This window comes from Triturus cristatus, chromosome 2_1, assembly GCF_964204655.1.
Source record: "Triturus cristatus chromosome 2_1, aTriCri1.1, whole genome shotgun sequence".
NCBI lineage: Eukaryota > Metazoa > Chordata > Amphibia > Caudata > Salamandridae > Triturus > Triturus cristatus.
Window position 1 is genome coordinate 980,224,439 of NC_140581.1, and position 26,608 is coordinate 980,251,046.

The window sequence follows — 26,608 nt, forward strand, 5'->3', positions numbered from 1 at the left end:
CAGATGCTGGCCTTCACAGCTGGTAAATTTTGAAAGGAGTGCCAGGAAATTAAGCTTTCTGCCACTGTGAAAGAAGAACCGCATCACAGGGCTAAAACAAGCATTTGCAGTGCAATGGGTGTTGCATTACTGAAAGTTTGAGCTATTGGAGTTGCATTATTGTTCGCAACGCCAATAGCTCAAACTTAAAGTAATGCAAGATCTATTGCATTGCAAATGCTTGTTTATGTCTTCCTTTGCTTTTCAGTACATTTGCATATACTTGTTTATGATGCATTTAGTACATACAGCCTTCGCCATGCCACTAAATCCTTTCCTCCATGGAATCCTTATCCACCTCCTGTGTTGCTTTCCTCTTGGAATGAGTTGGTGCCACTGACCATTAACTCTGAACGACCTCATACAACAGTGAAAATCATTTTCATGACTGGATCCTAACCCTGTTCAACTTCTTCTCAGCCTTCGTGACATTGTACTTTAACATTAATTTGTACTTTAACTCGAATTCTTCTCTTCAGACAAGTATGGTTCCTTTTTTAGGTCTCGCCTGATTTAGCGCATGCGCTAGCTCAAGCTAGACCTTTAGTAAGGGCTCCAGAAAATGCTACCGCTGTGGCCTACAGCTTGCGTGCATGTGCGCGGGCGCGCTTCCGTCATAGCTCATTAAGTGCATCGTGCGCAGGCACCCTTCCAGCCCGCGATCGCGATCACTTTCACTTTGACGGCCGTAACATTAATATCCAGGGTAAAGCCTGTTACACAGCAACTTGACTCTATGATCCCGCTTGTCGCCAATGTAAGGTAAGTGAGGGTTCCTCAATAATGGCACGGGAACAATTGTAGGAGTGACGATAATATTTTAATGCGTACAGAAGATAACAACTATAAGAGTATGTCTATGTCCCGATCAATCCAAGGAACTGGTCCTGACTGAACATTCCTGGCTCCCTTCATACGCCCCGTACATAACCTCCCCGTACATTCCAGCTCATGCTCGCACCATACTAACGTATACATTTCCAATGACAATGCATCCTTTAATAATATCATGTGTAACAGAATCTACCTCAACTAGAGCTACGCAATCCTGTGTCCTGGCTGTTCATCACACCTACAAGGCAACGCTTGGATATGAAAAAGGGAGATTTTGAAAACAAATTGGGGATATTTTCCCCAGTGACTTACATTGAAATAGAACCAATTTATACCTAGAGCCTACGTAGATAGGTAGGGTGGCAACTCTGCCCACCTACGTTTTCAATTATTTAGATTTATGGCCAAATTGAACAAAGCCTGGCACAGGTACATATAACTTGAAGCAGGTACATATAGAAATCTTAATTCATATTTGACTGAGTGTACAGAGTAGGTAGCCAGGTAAATGGGTTAGAGCATCCCTTGACAGATTTAGCAAAGTCCCAACTGATACACTCTAAATGGGGAGGGTGAACTCTTTTAAACATCACTAGCAGCACTATAACAAGGCACAGCACGACAGCGAGGGAGGTACACCAGTGGCCATCAGAGAGACACAAGATGGAAGACATCTTGCTTGTTTAAGCATTCAAACTAAAGGGCTATGAACCCTACTCTCCACAACAGGCCACGCAACGCTCACAACAATCCTTGAGTCCGATCAAGTCCCTTAACCTCCCTCTCTCTCTCTACACACCTCTCTCTCTCTCTACACACCTCTCTCTCTCTCTACACACCTCTCTCTCTCTCTACACACCTCTCTCTCTCTCTACACACCTCTCTCTCTCTCTACACACCTCTCTCTCTCTCTATCTCTCTCTCTCTACACACCCCTCTCTCTACACACCCCTCTCTCTACACACCCCTCTCTCTACACACCCCTCTCTCTACACACCCCTCTCTCTCTCTACCTCTAAGTGGTAGCCGGAGCCTAATAGCACTGCTTGTCCTTTAAAAAAAAAAAAAAAAAAAAAAGCATTGGCATAGCCAATAGGTCTTGTCTTTGGGGCCTTATAAATGTTTAACCATGCAACAGTTAATGTTGTTGCACCAAGGATATTGTGCTGCATAAATAAATACTTATAAGGTCCCAAAAGCGAGACCTATTGGCTATGCCAATGCTTGGTTTTTTTTTGCCACAGCTACGCGGTAACATTTTAACAAAGAAAAAGTTTTGGCCCCTGGCGGGGTCCTTACGGGACCCTACCACCAGGCCTAGGGGGTATTCGTATCCTGCCACCTTATGTTTTTGTTTTTCATTTTTCTTGGGACTCGGGCCTAGTCCCATGATGACTGCCACCACTTCCTGGTTAAAGTGGTGGCACCAGAAGATCTGTCGAATCCGATGACCCTAGGCATACCTAGATATATATAATTTTTTTTTTTAATTAGTCAAAAACTACTGAACAAATTTACACAAAATTACAAAAAGTCTTTCTGGACCAAGCTCTAGCTTTCTGCCAAATTTTCTGTAATTTCGTTCTGCCGTTCGGGCTATAGTCATGTCTATAATTCCTATGGGAAATTGCAGCATGGGAAAAAAGTGCTTTGCCCCCCCCCCCCCCCCTCCCTTTCTCTGCCCATGCTTGACGAATCACCCCAAAACTTTACAAACAGCAGCTGAATTGACTGGCGCACTAGTTTTGAAACTTTTGGGAAGATTCGTAAAACAGCGCAAAAGTTATCAGCAAAACAAAAAATGCTTTTCACTATGGAAACTAGGTCCTAACCATAACTACATACTGGTGACCGCCAGCAGGTAATATATATAAATACACACACGCAATTCTATGTATGTATATAAATATATATACACACACACACATAGATATACACACACTTTTTGGAACAAACAGGTTTCTTCAAAACTTGTAAGGCATATGTGCAAAATGATTTCATTTTTTGGTAATCTAGTGTCTCACCTCTTCTTGATGATCATTTAAATTGTAACATGCAAGCACAATGAACTCATTCCACCACGCCAAACCTCCGCTCACCATCATGTTTTGCTCCTAAAGAGAAAGAAACAAACACAGTTCAGCAACGAAACTTAAAAGGCATAGATAGAGAAAACACAAAATATGTGGGGGAAAAAACACAATACACTCCCCTTTCTAATCAATGAAGATGCACATGATTTCTTAGCTCATTAGAGACCAGCTGTAATTTCCATTCCAGCTGAAAACTTCCACTTTCACTCAAAATGGGAATTATAAGAAGTGAGGTATTTCCGACTGCGGATCCACCTGCTGAACGTAGAGTTGGTAATAGAACTTTTCCACGCTACTCCCCATTCCACATAAACCTATTCAAGAAAACGAATTATCCCCCTTCCAGACCAAAGTACTACCAATATATCCGGTATCGATAATACTGAATCTAGTATTATCACCTGAAATCAAGGGCCAACTTGCAATGAAAGCCAGAACACATAAGCACTCTCACTCCCGAAAAGTAAATGTTGATGTATTTTTTCATGACAATACCATTAAGCGTTTCAAAACTAGGTTTCCCATATGGTAATGCATCCGAGACTATGTCATGATTCAACTGATTCCATAGACCCAAATAAAAAGTCTAATAGGTCTGTAGGCTTATCTTCTGCAGAACAATATCTAGTAGTGGTTTTGTGGTCATGTAATGATCACCCTTGCTACCACCGTCCCCACTAACCTTGCTATCTTTTACAGCATTGCCTGTCTTGCTTTCTCTATTGCTCTGGTCCTATAATTGTCTACTTCTTTGTAATGGCATCTGCTTTACTGTCCTGCTGGTAAGAGCTTGAAAGATGTTCAACTCAGGCAAATTTCTACCAGGAGAGACCAGAGGCCAAGAAAAAAAACAGACCCAATGTTTTATTTATGTTTTCAAATGTATTCTAGGTCTTCAGAAGGGGTATTGAGATTGTAGGTTAAGAAAGCAACTTTAATGACCTAGCTGTTTAATTACTGATGAGACAATTTAACCTTCGAATAATGTTAATATTAATGTCAATTAAGTTTCCTCTAATATTGCGTCCTTATATTCCTATCTATCTGTGAAGGTATGGCTGAATAAAAATGAAAACTATTGGGAAGGGCACACATCCTATCCAGGTTTAAAGCAAAAAGAGAGCAGAAAGCCAAGATTAGCCAAAATGACCAATTCCTTTGAAAAATGTGTTGTACAATGTACGAGGTATAATTAGTGAAGCAAGACTCTGGCCTGTCTTGTAGCTGTTATGCTAACCATCATCATCAAGAAAATAAGGAAGTGGCAAGTCATATGTAGAACCCCATCCTAGACATCTTTCGTCCCTATCTTAGCTGCTGTGCATGAGCTGACGTTCCCTAATCAGGAAGATCTCCACATGTCGTTGAATGAAGTCACTTCCTGTAGAATGACTATATAAATAATTCAATTTCCTTACTGAAAGTTTTGGAATGCATTAGAAGTCCAATTTTTCATCTCTCTCTATAGTGATTTTGGTGACTGACTTTTTCCATTTTTTCTTTACATTCTATACCCCTGTTTTTCTCTGGGTGCATTTCTACCTTATCTCAGGGTGGGTTTGGGGCATAGTTTTTCTTCTGGTCTTTCTCCATCTTCAATCAAGAGATTCTTATTACCAAGGAGGTTTTTTCTGCCTATCGGCCTCTTCCAACTTTTAGCACACTCTTAATGTGACACTTGACACCTTCAAGTTTAACTTGGTATAGGATGACACCATGGCTACTGTGAGGAGTAACCCTTTCTTTGAGTAATCAAGAAGAGTAAGTGAAAGGTTCCCACTGCATCTGGTCTTTAACAGGGTGTAATGTCTTAACCATGAATACCTCTCTGGGTTTAGCACAAACTTTGCAGCCATAGGCTCAGCACTTACAACCATTACATCTGGACAATATTGTTAAAATAGATTTTAGCATAAAGGACTCAGGACATTCCAGGAGCCCCTTTAGGAATCTCATGAAAGTGCAGGGAAACCTTCCACATCATTCTACCCTTAAATGTTTTTTAACGTGTTAACCATTTAACCACTCTTGTAAGCCGATGTGCCAAAAGCAGATCTATATAGTTTTGGGAATAAATGTACCTTTATAATGCTTATCTTGGTATAACATTTTGGACGGGATCACAAGACATGGGGAGGTGGTCAGTAACAGAACGGAATACTGTGGGTCACAAACACTGTGGATCACTGATGCTTTAAGACAAATGCAAGGCTGATAACTATGTAGTTAAAGTACACCAAGCTGCACCAGGCATAAAATGTGCAGATAAAACTAGGCTGCTGGTCCTTATTGACTATCAATTTTAGGTGTCTATGTGGATGGTTTACCCCTAGGACAAATTTTATTTGAGTTCAAACGATGTTTAAGATCATCATAGCGATAAGTTTGGTGCCCTCAAACCAAGGGCAGATGGCAAAGGTTGGTATGTAATGCTGAATCAGACTGTGATAACAAGCAAAGCACGCTACCCTTCATAACCCAAATCAAGATAGTAATAAGGTGACATTATTTAGAGCTCTGCAACCTTTCAAGGATTTAGCCACTTATCCAGATGGGGAAACAAAATCATATTCAACCAAGAAAACTCAATTTATCTTCTCACGGTCAGAATATGCTCTACACTCTTAATCTTCTTAACAAACTCAATACATTCGAAGTGGGGTCATTAGACCTATCTGCAGCCTCAAGTTCACCAACCATGTCATGTATGACAGATAGAAGAAACTGTGTGCAGAGCATGATCATTATAGCAGTCCTCTCTTCCTCACAAAGTTTCTTGTGGACTTGGACCTAAGTATAAGTGCAACTCAGCAAAAAAAACAAACGCATATAACCCACCTTCACATAATGTATAATGCAGCAAAACCAATATAATTAAGGTTGTAATTGGAGACTTCTGTAAATAAGAAAATTATGTAACCAAGAGTTCCTGGAGCAATCCCATTTCCCTTGGCACTGATTAACTCTGCAAGCTGCCCATCACAAATGATGGCTAACAAGAAGAAGAATACAAGCAGAGCAGTACCATTCACAAGTATACATTATAAATTATTGCCAGCAAGTAAAAGTTTCAAAACCATACAAAAAAATCTTTTTTCATAACTGGTTTATGCACTCACCTGCGTTATATTTCCAAACAACTTCCATTTCTTAGTTAGTAAGGAATAATGTGCAAAACCAAACTTGCCGACAACAGCAACATTCTTTCCCAACTTGTCAATTGTTGAGATCTATACAAAGTAGGGGGAAAAAAACATGTTTAGCACTTTCTCGAACACTAAGTCAATAAAGAGGCTGCACTTTCCTATTAAAATTTCTCCCTTCAATCTGCTTTGCAGCAGGTATGCATTTGAATATTTACCCATCAGACAAGATTTCTAAATAACATGCAGTACTAACCTCAAACATAAGAACAAAGCTTGATGAAACAAACACAAAGTCTGGGAGGACTTAGCATCACTATATAGGAATCCAATTTACAAGGCATGAATGGCAATATTCATTTATTCACAAGACATTCCACTATCTGGAAATCTATTAGCCATGAGTTAGGGGAATGAGCGGCTAATATGGATAAAAAAAGGGGGGTGGGGGTCACGACTGTTCAGGAAGTCTAATAAGCAATTCCAGTATTAGAAGCCACTGGACACAGCTTCCTACCTGAGAACGTTGCCCTGGATGGAGTCACTTAAGAGAAATATTATGCGAGTGAGAAGTTACTTCCAGGTAGGTATTGACTAGGGTAGAGGATATTGGCCCCTAGCCTTTACCACAGAAACACTACATCTTGCAAACCCTTCAGTCAATAAATACCTGAAAGAGTGATATAGCTACCCTTTTCTGAGCTACTCTGGCCAACTTCACCTTTCAGTCTGTCTCAAACCTGCAGACAGAGTACCTGAAGAGCGTCTTGTCAGCATTAATCGGGATTCAGCGAAATCTGAGATTTAAGCACAAGGGGTTCTGCCTGAGATCCAGTTGTGACTAAAAGATGGAAGGGCCCCATGAGGCCTCAGGGCACTCGAGGGAGGTGCGAGGAAACCTTTTCCAGACAGGAGTAGTGATGGGATTAGGAGTCGTTTGAGGGTGGTGAACTGGCACTGTTGCTATGAAAAATTGATCCTTGGGATCCAACTGAAACAAACAGAGCAGTTTGCAGGAGGGAGACCCTGGCAGAGATTAAGATTGAGGGTGGTGTGGGGAGAGAAGGGGGAGCAGGCAAGAGAAAGCGGTAGAACAGGCAGGAGAAAGCAGTGGGACAGGCAGGGGAAAGGATGGGGCAGGCAGGAGAAAGCAGTGGGGCAGGCAGGAGAAAAGTGGGGCAGGCGGGGAAAAGGATCGGGCAGGCGGGGAAAAGGATCGGGTAGGCGGGGAAAAGGAACGGGCAGGCGTGGGGAAAGATGGGGCAGGCGTGGGGAAAGATGGGGCAGGCGGGGGGAAAGATGGGGCAGGCGGGGGGAAAGATGGGGCAGGCCGGGAGAAAGATGGGGCAGGCGGGGAGAAAGATGGGGCAGGCGGGGAGAAAGATGGGGCAGGCGGGGAGAAAGATGGGGCAGGCGGGGGGAAAGATGGGGCAGGCGGGGGGAAAGATGGGGCAGGCGGGGGGAAAGATGGGGCAGGCGGGGGGAAAGATGGGGCAGGCGGGGGGAAAGATGGGGCAGGCGGGGGGAAAGATGGGGCAGGCGGGGGGAAAGATGGGGCAGGCGGGGGGAAAGCAGGGCAGGCGGGGGGAAAGATGGGGCAGGTGGGGGAAGGTTAGGCAGGGGAAAGGTTGGGCAGGCAGGGGAAAGGTTGGGCAGGCAGGGGAAAGGTTGGGCAGGCAGGGGAAAGGTGGGGCAGGCAGGGGAAAGGTGGGGCAGGCAGGGGAAAGGTGGGGCAGGCAGGGGAAAGGTTGGGGCAGGCAGGGGAAAGGTTGGGGCAGGCAGGGGAAAGGTTGGGGCAGGCAGGGGAAAGGTTGGGGCACACAGGGGAAAGGTTGGGGCAGGCAGGGGAAAGGTTGGGGCAGGCAGGGGAAAGGTTGGGGCAGGCAGGGGAAAGGTTGGGGCAGGCAGGGGAAAGGTTGGGGCAGGCAGGGGAAAGGTTGGGGCAGGCAGGGGAAAGGTTGGGGCACGCAGGGGAAAGATTGGGGCACGCAGGGGAAAGGTTGGGGCAGGCAGGGGAAAGGTTGGGGCAGGCAGGGGAAAGGTTGGGGCAGGCAGGGGAAAGGTTGGGGCAGGCAGGGGAAAGGTTGGGGCACCCAGGGGAAAGGTTGGGGCACCCAGGGGAAAGGTTGGGGCACACAGGGGAAAGGTTGGGGCACACAGGGGAAAGGTTGGGGCACACAGGGGAAAGGTTGGGGCACACAGGGGAAAGGTTGGGGCACACAGGGGAAAGGTTGGGGCACAAAGGGGGAAAGGTTGGGCACACAGGGGAGATGGACAAAGAAAAATGGAATGATCATGTTGTTAAATGATCTGGGAGCATGTGAGTATGACAACACCAAAGAACTAACAAGCAACGAAAAGGGACAAAGTGTATTGGAAAGAAGAGGACGGGCAAGTCGAGGTCTAAATGGGGAGGACAAATAATCCCAGGCTCTTGAGATGAGGTGAACTGGATAGTTGAGGCAGCTGAACAAAGAACAATAAAGACAGACCTTATAAGAGGAAGTACTGCTTTGTTAACATATTAGTGATAGTTTGGGACCAAACTAGAGAGGAAGAATAAATGACTTGAGTTGCTTGTTGTGTAACAGACCAAATAAAAATATACAACAAAGCACAAGACTACAGGCAACAATGTGTTACAGTGACACCCAGAAACTGCCTGGGCCTGTATGTACAGAATCATCCCTTCTCTTGCTATTGTACAACAGCTAGTTTAATTATGTATGCATAAACATATTGAAGAGTTGGACCCCACATTTGATACATTTTTCATTGTAAGTATGTAAGGCACTAAGATGTTATGGTAAAAATGAATGCAGAAAAATAAACACAAAATAAAGACTGGTTTGTGTAAGCAAGGATGAAGAACATTTCTCTAAAATACTAGATATAGGGAGAGGCACATCCAGACATTAGGGAAGATGGCTGTCCAGCCCATGTGCTCCATGAATGTTGCATATGCAGTCTAACCTTTGGTTTCCACACAAGGGGGCGTTGCCTCCCACAAGTGGCTGCAACATAGAGGGGAACTCTGAACAACTGCTTTTTTCAACCAGACAATGGTGTGTGGTACAGCGGCATGGAAACCTGTAGCAGGAGGTTAACCCAAGGGGGATGATAAAATGGCAGGGTGGCGGGGGGGATCGGTCTTGATCAACTGATGAAAAGTGGAGAAGGGACCCGTTGTAAGCATACAGGCATGGCAGCTAACCTGGGGCCAGCATAATAACCTGTGGCTGGTGAGGGTCTAGACCATATGGGCGGGTGAGGTGGGAAAGAGGCCCTTGGGACAGCAGCCGTTGAAATGAGGCTTAATTGCAGTCCCTGCCACTGAATGACAATGGTGCTCGGTGGTAAATCATTTAAATAGTGGGTAAAGCCCAGAAAAGAGGGGAACTATTTTTTTCTGTTTCTTACCTTAACGGACAGAAATTGCTGCAACTGAGAAAGAAGAAATGAGGACAGTGAACGATGTGGACACCATTGTAAATAATTCAACTAAGGAGGAAAGAACTATTTCAGCTGTAGAATCTTGATTGGAGAAAATGGAGTAGTGGAGAAAGCTGCATATTTCTTGGATGTTAAAGTATTGTAATTGCATTTATATAGCGCTTACTACCCATGACGAGGCGTCGAAGCGCTTTTTCGGCAAGTAGCACGCTACTCCTGGACCCATAGAGGATTAGTGTTGAATTAGTATAGTGAAATATGAAAGTAATTTTAAGTGGTGGATAGGATAGTCAGTTATTTGGATTCGGAAGGATAGCAGAAGGATAGAGGAGGAAAAATGGTTTGTATTTATATAGCGCTTGTTACCCCTGATGGGGTGTTAAAACACTTTTTTTTGGCGAGTAGCACGCTACACCGGAAACCCATAAGGATTAGTGTTGAATTAGTATGGTGAAATATGAAAGTAATTTGAGTGGTGGATAAAGTGCTACATTTAGTAATCAGGACTGGTGCAATTGAGGGACACATCCTGGAACATGAAGAGTATCAACAGAGGGTGGCTAAAGTAATAATCCTGCAAGACAACAAACTGAATGGACCTGAAAAGGAATGGAGAGATGGCAATATTTATTTAATTTTCCAAGATATGCCCTTCACCAAGGCGGTGCGCTCCTTTATTTGTGAACTGCTGGCACATATTCAAACATGAGACGAAGACTTCATGAAGAAAGCATATATACTGCCTCCTAGGTCTTTGGGGCTGGTGGAGGTGCTCCGAGACCCAGACTTTTAAGATCCAATTTTGCATAAGGGAACCTCACTAAAAGCACCTCTCCAAATGGAAGAAACTAGTGTATTCCTTTTTTCAAATTATCAGAATTTAACACAGCATCAATGTGTACAGACTCAAGTATTAGAAAAGCCTTACTAGACCTGGACATTAAGGCAGTGATTAGGAACCCTACAAAGCTCAAAGTGTGGTGCACTGAAGAGGAGTACATCTCCCCCACCCAAAAGTAATGCAGTCCTTTTATGAGGAACATAAGCAGCTACATGACATGGATGCTTGTGTTTTCAAGGGGCTTTCAAAATGTGCATCACTCAAATTTTCCTACTAGTTACATTCATGTACGACGTGGACTTAGGAAACGTACTTGTACTAAGTATTTAGCAAGGTAATATTTTACATGGGGTGATGCCTTTCCACACTTTATGCATTTCACCCACTTTACCCATGATTTTCTTTTCATGCTTAGCTTCCCAATCCTCCTAGGTCATTCCCTCTTTATTCCCATGGTCATTTTCCCCTATTAGGCATTAGCTGAAAGGGTGCATTTAAAATTATTTAAATGGAATTATGATTGTTTTCTATAATGAAAGCTGCAGAGCGAAAAGTGTTCACATGAATCAAAAACAAATAATTTAAACTTAAAAAACAATATCTGTACATTAAATCTGTCTGTAGAATCTAATAAATGTACTTCACAAATGAGCACTCCACTTCCTACTTGAAAAAGTACTTACCCGAATAGGCCAGTTGCTCTCGAGGTATGTGCTCTGAATCTAAACAAAGAGAACACATCAATGGCTTACAAATCAATTAACAGGTTCACAAATCTGATACAAATACTTTTGAAGCAACTCAAAAATATAGTGTAAATGTTGGTTTACAAAATAGGACTTAAATAACATAATAATAAAAGTATAGAGCACAAGGATTCCTTAATGAGGATACTAAAACATAAAAAAACAGAACTGGACAGTTTCAGTCTCCATGCACTGCTTCACACAAAGGCTAAGCTTTCTTGGTCCTATTCATCAAAATAAAATTAGACTGCATCTCTACTGGGATACTTTTGCAGTTGTGGATGCATGAAGCAGTGGGTGAACTGCAGACCATACAGTACTAAATTTGAATTTGGCCAGATCCCATGGCACCGCAGTTTGTCTCTCCAAGCACTGTCAAACAGGATCAGCCAATGGAAACATGGTCAGAACCTCAGGGTGGCTGTTAGCTAGGGTGGAGTATGAGGACAACAATCTTGCTGTGCAACTCCTGGCTCCCCTGACTATCCAAACCACCTGCTGTCTGGCCTCACTTTGCCTACCTGTCCCAATTCTTCCCTTAAGTAATCAGCCTGCCAAGCTAACAGCAAGTGAAGAGCAGCTCCTGAAGACAGTGCCTGCCCTGAAGTGATGCCCTGGTTAATGCACTCCTCCATTTGCCTGTCCAGCTATCAGTCACAGAGCAGCAAAGGATATCCACCACTTTAGGCCCCAACAGACAGATGAGAAAAGGTGAGCGGCAAACACGTGCATGTGTCCGCATATTTGTTTTGTGTGTCTGTGTATGCAAATATTGAGAATACATAAGTATCTCATGGCAGCTTAGTACTCGTGAATAACATGGCAACACTTGGTATTTGTAAATCTGCGTTTAACTGGTGAAAAACAGTAAATGCTTTGACAGTGGGGAAACAGTGTGCTTCACACAAGACTTGCATCTGGTTGTAGTGCAAAATCCATCACAGCATGGTGTTCTTAGCAGAGGCAATGCAAAACTGGAATGCAGATTCAAACATCTACAATTACATCTACAATTTAGGAACACCAGGCTGATCTCTAACATATCTAAGGATTATACCATCCCATCGGCACATTGAAATTTTTGGTAAACACCATGATATTTTTGCCAGTTTCAGGAGGCACATAATTTCCTGCTACAAAGAAATAATGCTTCTGGGGTAGATGAACAAGTTAATTACCATCAATAATGTTCTTCTAGGTGGATAATCTATCTAATTACAGATTCCTCACTACAAGAATATTCCCAGGAGGCAGGCTAGAGCTGGACATTTTCAAGCAGTATCTCCCATTAACTACTAGGTGGTGCTGTGCGACTCCTTGGCGACATAGTACCACACCTGAAGCGATAGAGCAGAGCTGCATATTAGTCCACCACTGACATCTGTTTTTGTATTGTCCTCCTTCCGTGCCCTCAGACGTGGATCTAATAAAATCTACTTAAATTGAATACAATAGTGTGCTGAAAACTATCTTGGGCCCTTTTTAAAATATGAAGATTTTCAGTCCACAGAACATGGAGGCAGGAGGGCGATGAGTTTATGGTGAGGTAGAGAGTCCACCAGAAACAGCATAACTGAAGGTAAGTCATTTGTTGTGACATATACTTTTAACTGCAGATTCATCGATTCATCTTCTGTTGAATAGATACCTAAGTAGTATCTCCCAAAGGTGGTCTGAGGAGTGGACTCGCAGCAAGTCCTGTAGAACTAAAAGGGCAAAACTCCCACCTCTGCGGACCTGACTATGGAGGCAGTAATGCTTGGTGAACGTATGCACAGATGCCCTTGTAGCACAGACATACAGGATAAGAACACCCATCGCCAACACCACTGAAGGAGCCTGGACTCTGGTGGAAGTTGTGCTTTAGTTATCTCATAGCAGGACATGAGACATGGATCTAATGTGAGTCGACCTTGGTTCTGGATTAGAAATAAATATCTAGAGAAGAATTGCTGGAGTAGGTGTTGGGGGAAGAAGTGATCAGAACCAGCCTGATCGCGGCAGTGGAAGCATGGTTCAGTGACGGCTGGGAGCCAGAAATCCGGCACTGGAATTTTGAGGGTCGATGGGGCCTGAAGGCACAGCGTTAAAAATCTGCACCATGGCCTCTTTGAAAACCTCAAATTGTTGATGGGGCGAAGGCAACCTGGGAAGCTCAGTGGATGCTGGGACTAGTATCAGGGTGGGCTCAGAGTATTTGGAGTGTCTAATGAGTGACTTCTCTCCAGCCCTGGAGTGGTGAGAGAAGGACGAAACTGCTTGGCATTCTTGCACTTACGATACAACTTGATTCTGATTTACCGTAAGACTTAGAGCGAAATCAACACTAGGCACGGAAACCGGCCCTGCTTTTTGTGGTATGCAACAGTTTTGATTCTTGCTCCCGGATGGCCTTTGGGTGCATCAAGGAGCATCTGTCTCATGACTTCAAGTCGTGACTAGAACCTAGATACCACAGGCAAACGTGAGGGTCAAATGTCTGCTTCCTGCAATCGTTGCACAGTTTTAAGTCTGTAGGCTTAAGGAAAGACATTTCTCTTGCACATTTTTTAATTCTGCTGAATTTTTTCAGTGGTGCTAGAAATTATGCTGCTCGGAGGATCGCCAGCTTGAAGTGGTCGAGGGGCTTGAATGTCCCAGTGACCTGGAGAGCTATGTGGGTGAGAGATTAACCTCCAGGCAGAGTCCCCAGAGCTGGACAGGTGAAAGGGTAGAGACCAGATTTAGTGCAAGCCACTCCAGGCTGGAGGTTGGGCACAAGGCTTACAACCTTGTCCCATAAAAAGCGTTTGTTGCAGAAACAGCAGTAAGAACCACTAAAGTTTCTGTTCACAAGGGAGTTCCAGAAACTCCATGAGACACGCATGACCGTAGTCAAATTTTCAGACAAACTACTGACAGGAAGACGGATGTTCTGGGTAACAAGTGAGAAAGCCATCAACAAGCAACTCGCTCACTACCTTAATGAAAACCAGCTCCTAGACACCACGCAACCATGTTTCCAGCCAAACAACAGCACCAAGACAACCCTCCTCGCAACTACAGATAACATCAGGTTGATCCTCGACCGTGGAGATCAGTGGCAGCTCCTCCAATAAGGTGGAGGAGCAGCACCCCACTGCTTTTCAGCAGTGTAAGGAAAAATAAAATGATAACTTAATGTTATAATTTTATTTTTTCTAGTTGCAGGCGTGGCAGCTTTGGGAGGCGGGGTGTGGCTGCTCTGCTGACAGGGGAGGGGATGAGTGGCTTTCGCTCCTATGTGCTCATAAATGTTTGGCCAGCCAGACTTTCATGCGCACTTAGCATATTCTCTACTGAGGCTGCATTACAGCCTGGGTGGAGTGTTGCAGGGATTCTGCTTATGCGCAGAACTATGCGCAGGAACCCAGGCCCTCAGTGAATTGCTGTGTACCAAAAACTCACCTCAGAACCCAGAACCCCTATCCGGCCAGCATCAGTGTCCCATTCGTTATCCAAGGTTTAGCTCGGCGGTCCCAATGTATAGACAACCCAGAACAAGCGACTTAGTATATTTCTCAGGAATGGTGGGAATCAGAAACACCTTTTCGTAATTATTCTCGTACCAGTCCACAACAGAATAAACAGAGACACGGGAAAAAGTTTAAAGAGTTTATTTTCTAAACCTTGTGTCCTAATATGCAGCAGTTTGGCTAACATTAGCAGACAAACAATTAAAATCAAAACCATCAGCATAGTTACAATACCATAGAAAATGAAAGGAGCAATCATACTAAAATGACAGTGGCTCTAGGCCACCTTCCTTTCTCTAACACACTAATAGTATTATTAGACTAATAAAAGGCCTCTAGGCTTGAATGGGGAACCCCATACCGTATAGATCAGCTCAGAGAGTTCACATCACAGGATCAGCTATGCTCTGCTCCTAGGAACGCTCTTCTTCCGAATGTGTTGAAAACATGTAACACTGCAATATTAAAAGCATTCCACTTTCAGGTATTTGCAGCTGCGTGCGTGTTATGGCTAAACTAGTGGGCCGATCAACCTGAACTCAACAACATGCACCGTCTAGCGATCCAGACTGTTTCTATTACACTGTGTGCAGACCAAGGTCGCTATTCACTGTTTAACAACAGACAGTTCTCATGTGAAGCAAAGTCGAGTAAGCATTTCTCAATTCTAACAACATGTGACTACAGTGTCGTGTGCAAAAGCAGCAAGATGGCTTTCTAACATCTAACGCGGTTATGCTAACTCAGCGTTGTACATAGGTAGATAACGATCATCACTACAGGAGAACATGCCCAGGCTAACAGTCTCCGTCTGAGCGCCGAACCATGGCACTCAGACCAATCACAAGGGAGCCCGAGTGCTTCCTGTTCCGTGTTTCCGGACGAGGAAGAGGGAGGTGACGGGGATGTAGTTTAATTAAACTTTTTATTCACCCCTCCTGATCCCCCTGCTCCCCTGCCCTCACCAGTCCTGAACCTTGCCAGCCGCTACTGGTAGAGATACAGTGGCCCTCATATTGCTCAAGCTCTCAGTGGCCTTCGAGACGGTGTACCAGTACAACCCGATCAGAAAACTACTTCAAACAGGCAACCAAGGACCGCCTTCAATTGGATTTGCTCCTTCCTCACAGTAAAAACACAAAAAGTCAACCTGCCATCCTACACGTCGGAGGCCAAGAACCTTATATGCGGAGCCCCCCAAAGATGTTCCCTCAGTCTGAAACTTTCCAACATCTACATGACCCTGCTGGCAGACCTCATCAGATCACACAACATCAACATACTCTCCTACGCAGATCACACCCATCTGATTGTCACCCTGTTGGACAAGACCCTCACAATGAAAAACAAGTTTGTCACCTGCATGACCACGGCAGACAATTTTTTTTTTTTCTTTTTTCTTTTTCCAAAAACCTTTATTTGTCATCAAAGTGTACACTGCTATTCAGCCAACAACCCGGAGGCAGGCAGCTAATGCTCGTGGCGTCACGCCATCAGCGCGAATCAATGACATACACTGTCAAATTATGTTCATGGAGCAGTACTTTGGTTAAAACAACTAAAACAAACAACAAACTTGCCATGTAGTATCAGGAGCGTGGTGCACACAGCTCACCAGTCGGCATCAGACTGGAAAAGGAAGTGTTTCAATCGTGGGCTTAACAAATACTTAACTGGGGACCACACCGCACGCAACACAGTCCAGAAGCCCACAAGACCCTCATACATCGCATCTGCACCCAGATAGAGCTGCACTGTAAGAAAACACTCATTGCCACCCAGGCTATGCGAACGACACAGACATCGTCTCCGCGGCCAGGGAGGAGCGAGGCACGGCGCCCACACATCGCAATCTCCCCAGCATCAGTCACTCAGGCCACCCGCCTCTGAGTCCTTGTGCTGGTGTTCACGGGCCCAACTCAAGAATGGATCCCAAATGTCTCTGGGCCGGGATGCAGCCGGCATCAACTCCCAGAATGTAGCGAGCTGCGTACAACCATATGTTACATCCGCCAACCAACCCTTCACCGTGGGCACCCCCCGCCGTCCCCAATGGATGGCCACCCGCCTCTTGGCGAACAATAAAAGCAAAGCATGCAACTTTCGCAACTGTGGCGGGGTGTCCCTGACATAACCCAGCAGCCCAATTAAGGGGGAGGGCACCTCATCCCGCCCCACAATCTGGTTCACCAATAGGAAAATCTGAGACCAATAGCTGTCTAGTTTGGGGCAGGACCACGCGATATGCAGAAAGGAAGCAGCGGCGGAGCCGCACCTCCAGCAGTCACCCGTCTCACGAAGACCCATCCTTTTCAGGCTGATGGGTGTCCGATAGAAGCGATGTAGATATTTAAAATGTATGAGGCGCAGATTATAATTCGGCGACAGCTCGGTTAGCTGCCCGCAACAGAACTCCCACTGTTCCGTTGACACCTCCGGCTGGAGCTCCCTGTTCCAATGTTGCAGCGCGTTTCACGGCAGACAATTGGATGAAATCCAACTGCCTCATACTCAACATAGACTAAACAGAAGTGGTTATCTTTGGAAAGAAAGCCTCGGCCTAGGACTCCACCTTGTAGCCAACAGACCTCGGCCCCACACTCACTCCTCCACGCATGCCAGAAATCTTGGAATCATCCTGGACAACAAGCTGGATCTGACAGCCCAAGTAAACACAGTGACCTCCACTGGCTTCCACATCATGAAGATGTCAGGAAAAATCTTCAAATGGCTACCGGTGAACACCAGGAAGACAGTTACAAAGTCCCTGATTACCAGCAGATTTGACTATGGCAATGCACTCTTCACAGGAATTTCTAAGCAGCTCCTGAATCAGCTTAACTGCGCAAACTACAGAGGGATAACTCTTCTATCAACCCCAGGCAAAGTGTTTAACAGAGTCATCCTGAACTGAATGAAGGAACAAGTCGATGCTCAGTTGTGATACCAGCAAGCTGGCTTTGACGAAGATAGATCCTGCACAGACCATAGTGCAACACTACACATCATCACTGAGCAGTCGATGGAATGGAACTCCTCCCCTCCATGTCAACATCATCAGCTATGAGAAGGTATTTGAGAGCGCAGACAGAGAGACCCTTTGGAACCTCCTCCACCACTACAGTGTGGCAGATAAACTCGTAAGAATCATTAGGAACTCTTACGAGGGAATGACCTGCAAGAAAGTCCATGGAGGGCAACTCACGATAGCCTTCCAGGTGGGGATCGGAGTTAGCCAGGGTTGTTTGCTCCCGCCTTTTCTCTACCTGCTGTTCATAGACTGGATCATGAAGACATCCACAGCAAAGAGAAGAAATGGGATCCAGTGGAGACCTTGGATGCAGCTCGACAACCTAGACTTTACAGATGACCTGGCCCTACTCTCTCATACCCATCTGCGGATACAAGAGGAGACCAACAATATAGCAGCCACATCAGCACAATTTGGCCTTGAGATCCACAAGGGAAAAACCAGGCTAACATGACCAGCACAACTGCAGTCACTCTTGCAGGCGATGCATCTGTAAGAGGTTGAGGCCTTCACCTACCCGGGCAGTGACATTGCCTAGCAGGGTGGCACAGAAGCGGACGCCAAGGCAAGAATCGGCAAAGCAAGGGCCGCCTCCATTCAACTAAAGATGATCGGGAGCTCCAAGGATCCTAGCATTGCAAACCAAAATCTATCACTTTAACACCAATGTAAAATTGGTCCTTCAGAATGGAGCACAAACTTGGAGGACAACAGTGACCACTGCCAACAAAGTCCAGACCTTCATTAACACCGGTCTGAGGAAAATCCTCCAAATCTGCTGGCCAAACACCATCAGCAACAACGACCTATGGCAGCAGAATTTTCAACTACCTGCTTCTGAAGAAATCATGAAGACGCTGGGGCTAAACAGGTCCCACCCTCCGCAAGTCTGCACCAAACACCACCAGGTAAGCCCTGACCTGACACCCTAAGGGGAAAAGGAAAAGAAGAGGCATAGAAACACCTAGCATTGGGGCTACGAGGCTGGCTGCAATTAGATAGGTTACACTTGGAGTCAGATTGAGATAAAAGCCTAGGACAGAGATGGCTGGAGAGTTCTGGTTGATGGCCTAAATATACCCTAGGAGGGATAGTGGCCATACGTAAGCCAGCCCTGAAAAGGAAAGTGTCTCAGGGTAGATGGTCAAAGGGGAAATCCTAAAGGCAGACAGGTCAGTAAAGACAGTCAGAAAAGTGGCCTGGATGTCTGGTGGTAGAGGGCCATGGGGCTGACTGGTTGAAAGTCTGTGTGGGATGTGCAGATCGTGGCCACTCTCAGGGTGGTGTGGGATCTCGTACTTCTTACAAGTAGGAGAAGCTCTTGCTCTGCTAGGAGCTTCCCCTTCTGACAGAGGGCTTCCTTTTTCCCTTTGTTTCTCCCATGCTAGTAATGCTAGCAGAAGAACCTTTTATAACTGTTGCTAATAAGATGGAAAGTGTTTTTCATTAAAACTGAATAGAAACATGGTGCTTTGTTTTTGAAGGCAATGTTCCAGTATTATTTGAAGTAATAGGCCATCAAAGTACTTTTAAGGTCTTCAGCGAAGTGCAGCAGCCACTTGGCATGACTAAAATTCATGCCTATGCCCTGTCCTTATTCATCAAAACCCACAGACTTTAGCAGGTTGCAGTGGCCACTGGGAGCAAACAAGCATTTGCAATGCCATAGGAATAGGTCACGCATTAATTACATTTTGAGGTACTGGAGTTGCAAATTGCAATGTTTCTTTATGTATGAGTTCACAATTAACCAATGACGGAATCCCGAGAAAAATAAGCAAAGCAAATACATGCCAGACAAAGAAGAAAGGGGGAGGAGTGGAGGGGGGGGGAGGAGAGGAGGGGGGGAGGAGAGGAGGGGGGGAGGGAAGGAGAGGAAGAGTGAAGGGAGTGGGTGGGGAGACAGCTAAGAGGCAGACAGATGCGAAAAAGAGATAACAAAGAGCGCTAAAAACTGTGGAGAGGCATATTAAGGTGAAGTATGCAACAGCGTTTAAAAAAAAAAAATAGCATGGATGCCGCACAACCTGCGAGTGTTAAGGTGCAGGCAGATGGGACAAAGATGCAGTCCTGTGATGTTGAAAAGCACACAAACTGCATATGGTTGCAGATGGGGTCCTGGTACAGTGGGGGAGTTGGGGGAAGATTGATTTGTAGCTACGCTAGGCGGTAGAGCACGGCGCCGCCAGTGTCTTAGCTCAGGAACGACCTGGGTGGCCGAGCAGCAGCGCTTATTGAGAACAGCATTAGGCCCTGTGAAAACTGTGCCAAGGTGGCTTTTAATTCATAATACCTAGTCTACTGGTGCAAAGCTGCAGTAAGTGGAGTCCTTTTTGTACTTGGGGTACCGGATGGATGGCATAGCTGGATCTGAGTACTAGTCCCAGTCCTTATTGAGGGTGACCAGCGCTCAGAGCAGTCTCTCTTGCACTCGGAGTGGACTCGAAGCCTGCGGGTGGTTGCTAGGAAACTGTACACAATGATGTAAAAGCTAGTTCTAGAGAGGACCGTAAATGAAAAAAAGAGAAAGAACAAGCATAGTTGCCTGACTAAACGTGACGCCATCTTGGATCAGGGAGCACTTTCCTCAGGCCTATAACACCAAATAGAAGTAACTCATATCTAGAAACCACGTGACGTTCAGATTCTGAATTACTGTAGCCTGATTGAGGAAAGTTGTAGGGTTGCAAAATATTAAGTACAGAGGTTGTGGTGTATTTATAGCAGCCCTGCTGCTCTCAATGGTGTGTTCTGTTCTGCGAAGGCAGCTAGGGGACTACCCAAGATTACATGCATGGCTAGCAAATGGCATTGTTGGCTAAAGGTGGGCGAGTCAACAAATTAACAGGGAGAGTCAAACCAAGGTTTGGCTCTGACTCTATGAGCCCGTGCAGGAAACCTGGTATTGTCATGAGCAGGCGGCAACAGCAGGATCTGTGATGCCAGGCCGTGCATTTGAAAGTGGGAGGGAGAAAGAGGCAGCTGCAGCCGAAGAGAGGGAGCGAAGGGGGAGGAGTCAGTTGCAGCAGGGAGAGGGAGCAAGCGTGGGCACGCTGAGCTTAGTTTGCGAAATATTAAGCACAGAGGTTGTGGCATATTTATAGCAGCCCTGCCTTTCACAATGGTGTGTTCTGTTCAGTGTAGGCAGCTAGGTGGCCGGTAAAGATTACACAGATGGTTAGCATATGGCATTGGCATCTAAAGGTGGGAGAGTTGAGCCAAGGTTTGGCTCTGGCTCCAAGAGCCCGTGCAGGAAATGTGGTATTGTTATAACCAGGCGGCAACAGATATAGGAAGGCAGGGACCGTGCCTTTGAAAAGCGGGAGGGAGGGGGAGGCAGCTGCAGCCCAAGAAAGGGAGCGAATGAAGAGGAGTCAGCTGCAGCCAGGGAGAGGGAGCAAGCGGCGCACCAGTGGCGGCCAGCACAGCTAAGAGAGCGGCGAGGCATGGTGGGGGGTGGGGGGTGAGGGGAAATATGACGGGATAGGTATAATTAAATTAAAAAATAAATCAAACCACTTACCTTGCGCGCTCGCCTCATCGCTGAGTTGGCAATGCGACGAAAGCAAGGTAAGTGGCTTTATTTATTTTTTAATTTAATTTTACCTATTCAGCTGTCTGTCTACTACCCCTTCTGCCTCACCACTCTTACCTGGGCCGGCCGCCACTGGTGGGTACCCTAAGCTTAAAAAAGCAAAAATGAAAATAAGGAGTGCCCCTAAACTAATAAATAACATTACGAGTAACAGCACATGTAACAGGGGCAGTCCTCTTGGGAGGCTACAAATGTAGAAAAGGAGGCACTATTGAGCTTATTAACCAATGAAAAGCAGACATTTACGAATTACATTAAAGGGAGCCAATTAGAAAGATGGGCGGAGCTTAATGCCCATATCCTGAATATAGCATGTCTCGAAGAGACAGCACAAGTGCTGCTTAGGCGAGACCTAAAAACAGCCCAATGTTCGTGACCACAACTGCTTTGATTACAGATTTTCGACCTGCATAATAGCTACTGGGAAAGTCTTTGTCACATCCTGCAACAAGTCCTTGAGCACTCACCCTTTGCCTAAGGGATTTTGCCATGTATAGCAACAGGGGTCTCAGGATTGACCTATGGGTCTTTGCACCCAAAGCCACTCTATTTATCCTTCAACCATGCTCACTGGTTATGGAGCATAGCTTTCTTCACCACCCACACCTTTCTCCTCATCCTCATAAGAAAAGAATTGTCTGAGAATTCTGTAACTCAATGCAGTTTTATCATCCCTCATGGTAAGGTGATGACAGTAATTTTAATGCGTTGGTGATTCTTGAACTACAATGCAAAGCAATGTAGGCTATTTTTCTGTCGTAGTTGACCGTGTTCTTTATTTAATCTCTTAACTGATCCAGTGACCATGGATGTTTGTTTAAAGAATTTCTCTGCTTTTAATTCCCTTTATTTGTGCACAGTGGAACAGAACTAGCGCCATAGAACCAGTTTTGCATAAAGAGTGTCTACGGAGACCGACATTGGCACGCTAGCAGATTTTTAAAAACATATAGGAAACTTTACCTATCCTTTAAACATCTGTTTGTGGAATGTAGTGCTGTGGATTCACATGCTGTGCATACTCCTGCCATCTAGTGTTGGACACGGATGTGTGCAAGTTTTTTTTCTATGAAGAATTCTTTTGAGTCATGTGGGACTATGACTCCTCTTCTTGCTGGTAATGCGCATGGTCATCGACTCCATGGTTAGATTGTTATTCCTGCACAGCAAGTGATGATGGAATGTGAAGTGAAGTATAGAGAGATGTCCATGCAAAAGAGGGAAAAGAGATAGCAAGAGACACTGCAGTGGCCATAGGTGTCCAGGAAGGACGGTGGGACCATGTGAATCTACAGCATTAAATGTCACGAACAGATACTTACATGGTAAGTAACATTTTGGGCTTGAGGCATGTGTGGCTGTTGATGCATATACTGTGCATAAACTGTAAAGCAGTCCTCTCAGAAACTTTGGCTAGTCTGTGGGTGTTGCAGTATATTGAAAAAGTGTAGGAGTACTGCCTGGCTAACATTGGTTTGTTGGCATGCTAGTACCTCCACACATAAATGTTTTTTTAAAAGAAAACTGTGTGGTGTGGACCAGGTAGCTGCTTTAAAAATAGGTCAGCTATTGGAATGTTTTCCAGGTACACCATAGAGGCCCTTTTCTTTTGAGTGGTATGGGCTCTAGGAAGAATGGGCAAGGTTCTCTAAGCTTTTGCATAGCATGTCTGGATGCATTTCCCAATCCATCTTGCAATGCCTGACTTGGACAGAGCCTTCCCTTTATGGGGTTTGGTGAAAGCAACAAAGAATTGCTGTGTGCTCCTAAATGGTTTAGTTTTTATCAATGCAGTACATGAGGATCGTTTCACATCCAAAGTATGCAGAGCCTATTATGCAACTGAGTCAGGTTAAGGGGGAAAACATCAGGGAGTTCAATGGACTGATTAAGGCGGAACTGGGAGATACCTTAGGAAGGAATTTGGGGTTGGTGCGTAGGACAACCCTTTCTCTATGAACTTGGAAGAAAGGTTCTTCGAAGGTTAATGCCTGTAGCTCACGGACATGCCTGAGTGAAGTGATAGCAACTAGAAATGCCACCTTCCAAGAAGGTACTGAGGGGGACAGGAATGGAGGGAAGATGACAGAGGACCCATGAGTCTTGTTAGTACAATGTTGAGAATCTATGTCGGGCTGGTAGAATGACCCTTTTGAGCCCTTCCACAAAAGCTTTGATGACTGAAATTCTGAAGAGAGAGTCTATTCTGAAGGTAAGCAGTCACAGCAGTCGGGTGTAACCATATAAAGGAGAAATCTAGGCCTGAAATCTGCAAACTAGGCAGATAGCAGACAATATTCTGCACTGTGGCCTGTAATGGATCAATATGTTTTGAGTGACAATAGCACAAGGACCCCTTCCACTTGGCCGCATAACATGACCAGGGTTTGCATGCTTCTTGGAGAATGCAAATGCATTCAGGTGGAAGATTAAAGTACCCAAATTCTATGACTCCAGGAGTCAGATTGCGAGGTTGAGAGACCTGGGGGATGGTTGCCCAATTTCTACATGGTTCTACGTGAAAAGATCAGGCCTGTTGGGGAGCCTCTCGTGCAGAACCAGAGAGAGTTTGAGAAGTCATGAACCAAGGCTGCTGGGCCCATATGGGAGCCAACAGGATGAGGGTCGGAGATGTCTGCCGGAGCCTCTGAACCACAATTGGAAGTAGTGGGAGAGGTGGAAAAGTGTAAGCAAATATACCTGACCAACTCATCCACAGTGCATTGCCCCTGGATTGTGGGTGTGGTAACCTGGAGGCAAAGTTTGGGCATTTGGCATTTTCTGCTGAGGCAAAAAAGGTCTCTCTCTGGGAAACCCCAGCGCTGAAAGTACTAGCAGAGCACTTGTGGGTGAAGTTACCACTCATGAACTTGTTACCCCATCCTGCTGAGGAGGTCAGAAAAGTTACTGTTGTTTACCAGAAGCTACTCTTCTAGCAGATGGACTTTGCGGAGACCGGGTGCCACCTTGTTTCTGAATGTAATACATGGCTGTCCTATTGTCAGTTCAAACAAGAACAACCTTGCCCATCAGATGAGGTAGGAAAGTCTTTAATGCTAGGTGAACGGCTACAAGTTCCATGTAGTTGATGTGGAGGCACTAGTGTTTGGTGTCCCAAAGGCCCTGGGACAATCCGATACTTTAAGTACACACCCCACTCCGCAAAGGAGGCTTCCGTTGTGATGGTCCTCTGTAGAACTGGGTATAGAAAAGACGAAGAAGAAGTGTGGCGGCCGATCAACACTAGATCGTACCAATGACCCTCCCCTTGGGACCACTGTGGGCCAGGCACTCTTGAAACGGGCGCATGTGTAGTCTGGCATGGGGTACAATAGCAATGCAGGAGGTCATCATGCCAAAAAGGCGCATGACTGTTCAGATCGAGGCCTGACAGTCTGGTTGGAAAAAAGGGACTAGTGCTTGAAAGGGCTGGGTTTGAATAGGCCATGCCAACCACTGAGTGGAGAATTGCACCTAGGTATGGTTTTATCTGGAGTGGTGGTAGGTTTGATTTGGTAGTGTTGATGGTAAATACTAGGTCGTATAGGAGGTTTATGGTAATCTGAGTGTGTTTGCAGCATTATTGGTGTGAGGCACTTTTGATCAGGCAGTCATCCAGGTAGTGGGAAGACATGAACACCCTGTCTGCGCAGCTAATACGGCAAGACACTTGGTGAACACAAGGGGTGCAGTGGTGGACCCAAATGGGGTACTTTGAACTGCTAACGCTTTCTGCTGACCACAAACCTGAGATATTGGCGGTGAGCCGGGCATATTGGTATGCAGAAACAGGTGTCCTTTAGGTCCACAGCAGTCATCAAGTCGCCTTACTGAAGAAGCGGAATAACATCTTGAAAAGTAACCATATGAAAGTGTTTTGAGAGAATGTATTTGTCAAGGGGCCAGAGGTCTAGAATGGGTCAAAGGGAAACGTCCTTTTTGGATATTAGGAAGTACAGAGAGTGTACACAGAGTATATTCCCGTGCCCTGGTGATGATGGGGGACGGGTTCCATAGCCGCCTTGAGAAGTAGGGCTCTGACCTCTTCTCTGAATAGCCTTTGGTGTTCCGGAGAGAGTTTGTGTTTGCGAGGTGGATTGGTGGGAGGCGTGGAAATGAGCTCTAGGTAATAACCATGACAGATAATATCCAACACCCACTGGTCAGAGGCGACCTTCCACTAAATGGGGAAGCAGAATTGAATACCCAACAGGTGTTGTGCAATCAGGGGAGGAGAGGCAAGTCAGGGTTTGATGATGGTGGCAGCTCCTCTGCCTTTTGAATTGTTGCCTCTGTAGGATCCTCTGAATTAGCCTCTGAAAGAGGGCTGCTGAGCATGTGGATGTTGGTAGGATGTGGAGGAATCAGGGGAGGTGGTCTTTGAGCCTCCATGGAAAAATGTGGGACAAAAAGAAACGCGAAGTGCAGGTGCTTGAACTGCGCCCATAGACTTTGCTGCCTCTGTATCTTTTTAATTTTCTCTAAAGGTTGGTCTACCTGCTGGCCACATAGATGCTGACCATCAAACAGCATGTGATAGAGGTTCTGTAGGACCTTGAGCTTGAAGCCGTAATTATGGAGCCAGTCATACCTGCACAGGTGGAGGCTAGAGTTCAATCCTCTGGCGGCTGTTTCCAAAGCATCTAAAGCACAGCGGATAGCGGTATTAAAGATTTGTTTCTCCTCAGAGAAAATCTCATAACCCCTTTTCCTGTACTTCTCTGGGAGATGTGGTAGGAGCTCCTCCATCTCATCCCAGTGGGCTCGGTCATATCTGGAGAGTAGCCCAATGTAGTTAGCAATGAGTCAATGATTGGCTGATTGTGCTGCGACCCTTTTCCACAGCATCTATGCTCCTACTCTCCTTGTCTGGTCGAGGGGCATCACCATTAGCCTGAGAGTTGGCTCTCTTACAGGCTGTAATGACAATGAGAGAGTGAGGTGGGTGCTGCCCACAAATGTAAATGAGGGCAGTAGGGGAGGCCTACTTTTTGCCCAACATGGGGAGTTATGACTCTAGCACGGATGGGGTCTTGAAATATGCGAGTCGTGTGGCGGGGCATGCCTTTGAGCACGGGAACGTATTGGGTAGAGCGGTGGGTGGAGCGGCGGGTGGAGGAGAGAGTTTCAAAGAGGAAGTCCTCCTCAAAAGGTTCTGTATGAAGATCCACCTAACGGAAGGATATGGCCTTACCAATAAGTTCTTGATAGGACATGGAATCGCCCAGAGGGGAGGGGCTGGAAGGGTATAAGTTGGGTCTGTATTCCTGGGTGGGTCTGAGTTGTAGGAGTCCCATGGATCGCCCTGCGTAGGAGTGTCAAATGGCCCCACCCCCTCA

At 45.6% G+C, this 26,608-nt stretch overlaps 1 protein-coding gene across 2 annotated transcripts in view; it reads right to left on the reverse strand.

The window, feature by feature from the left end:
• The window catches only part of RIC1 (RIC1 partner of RAB6A GEF complex), a 730,678-nt gene that overhangs the window by 171,274 nt on the left and 532,796 nt on the right, over window positions 1–26,608 (reverse strand). For both annotated transcript variants that reach the window (XM_085634197.1, XM_085634186.1), the window contains exons 13-15: window positions 11,087–11,125; window positions 6,086–6,196; window positions 2,898–2,987 (exon numbers count right to left, since the gene is read on the reverse strand). In XM_085634197.1, the coding sequence (XP_085490323.1) occupies window positions 2,898–2,987; window positions 6,086–6,196; window positions 11,087–11,125 (240 nt within the window). The remainder of the gene's footprint in view (window positions 1–2,897; window positions 2,988–6,085; window positions 6,197–11,086; window positions 11,126–26,608) is intronic.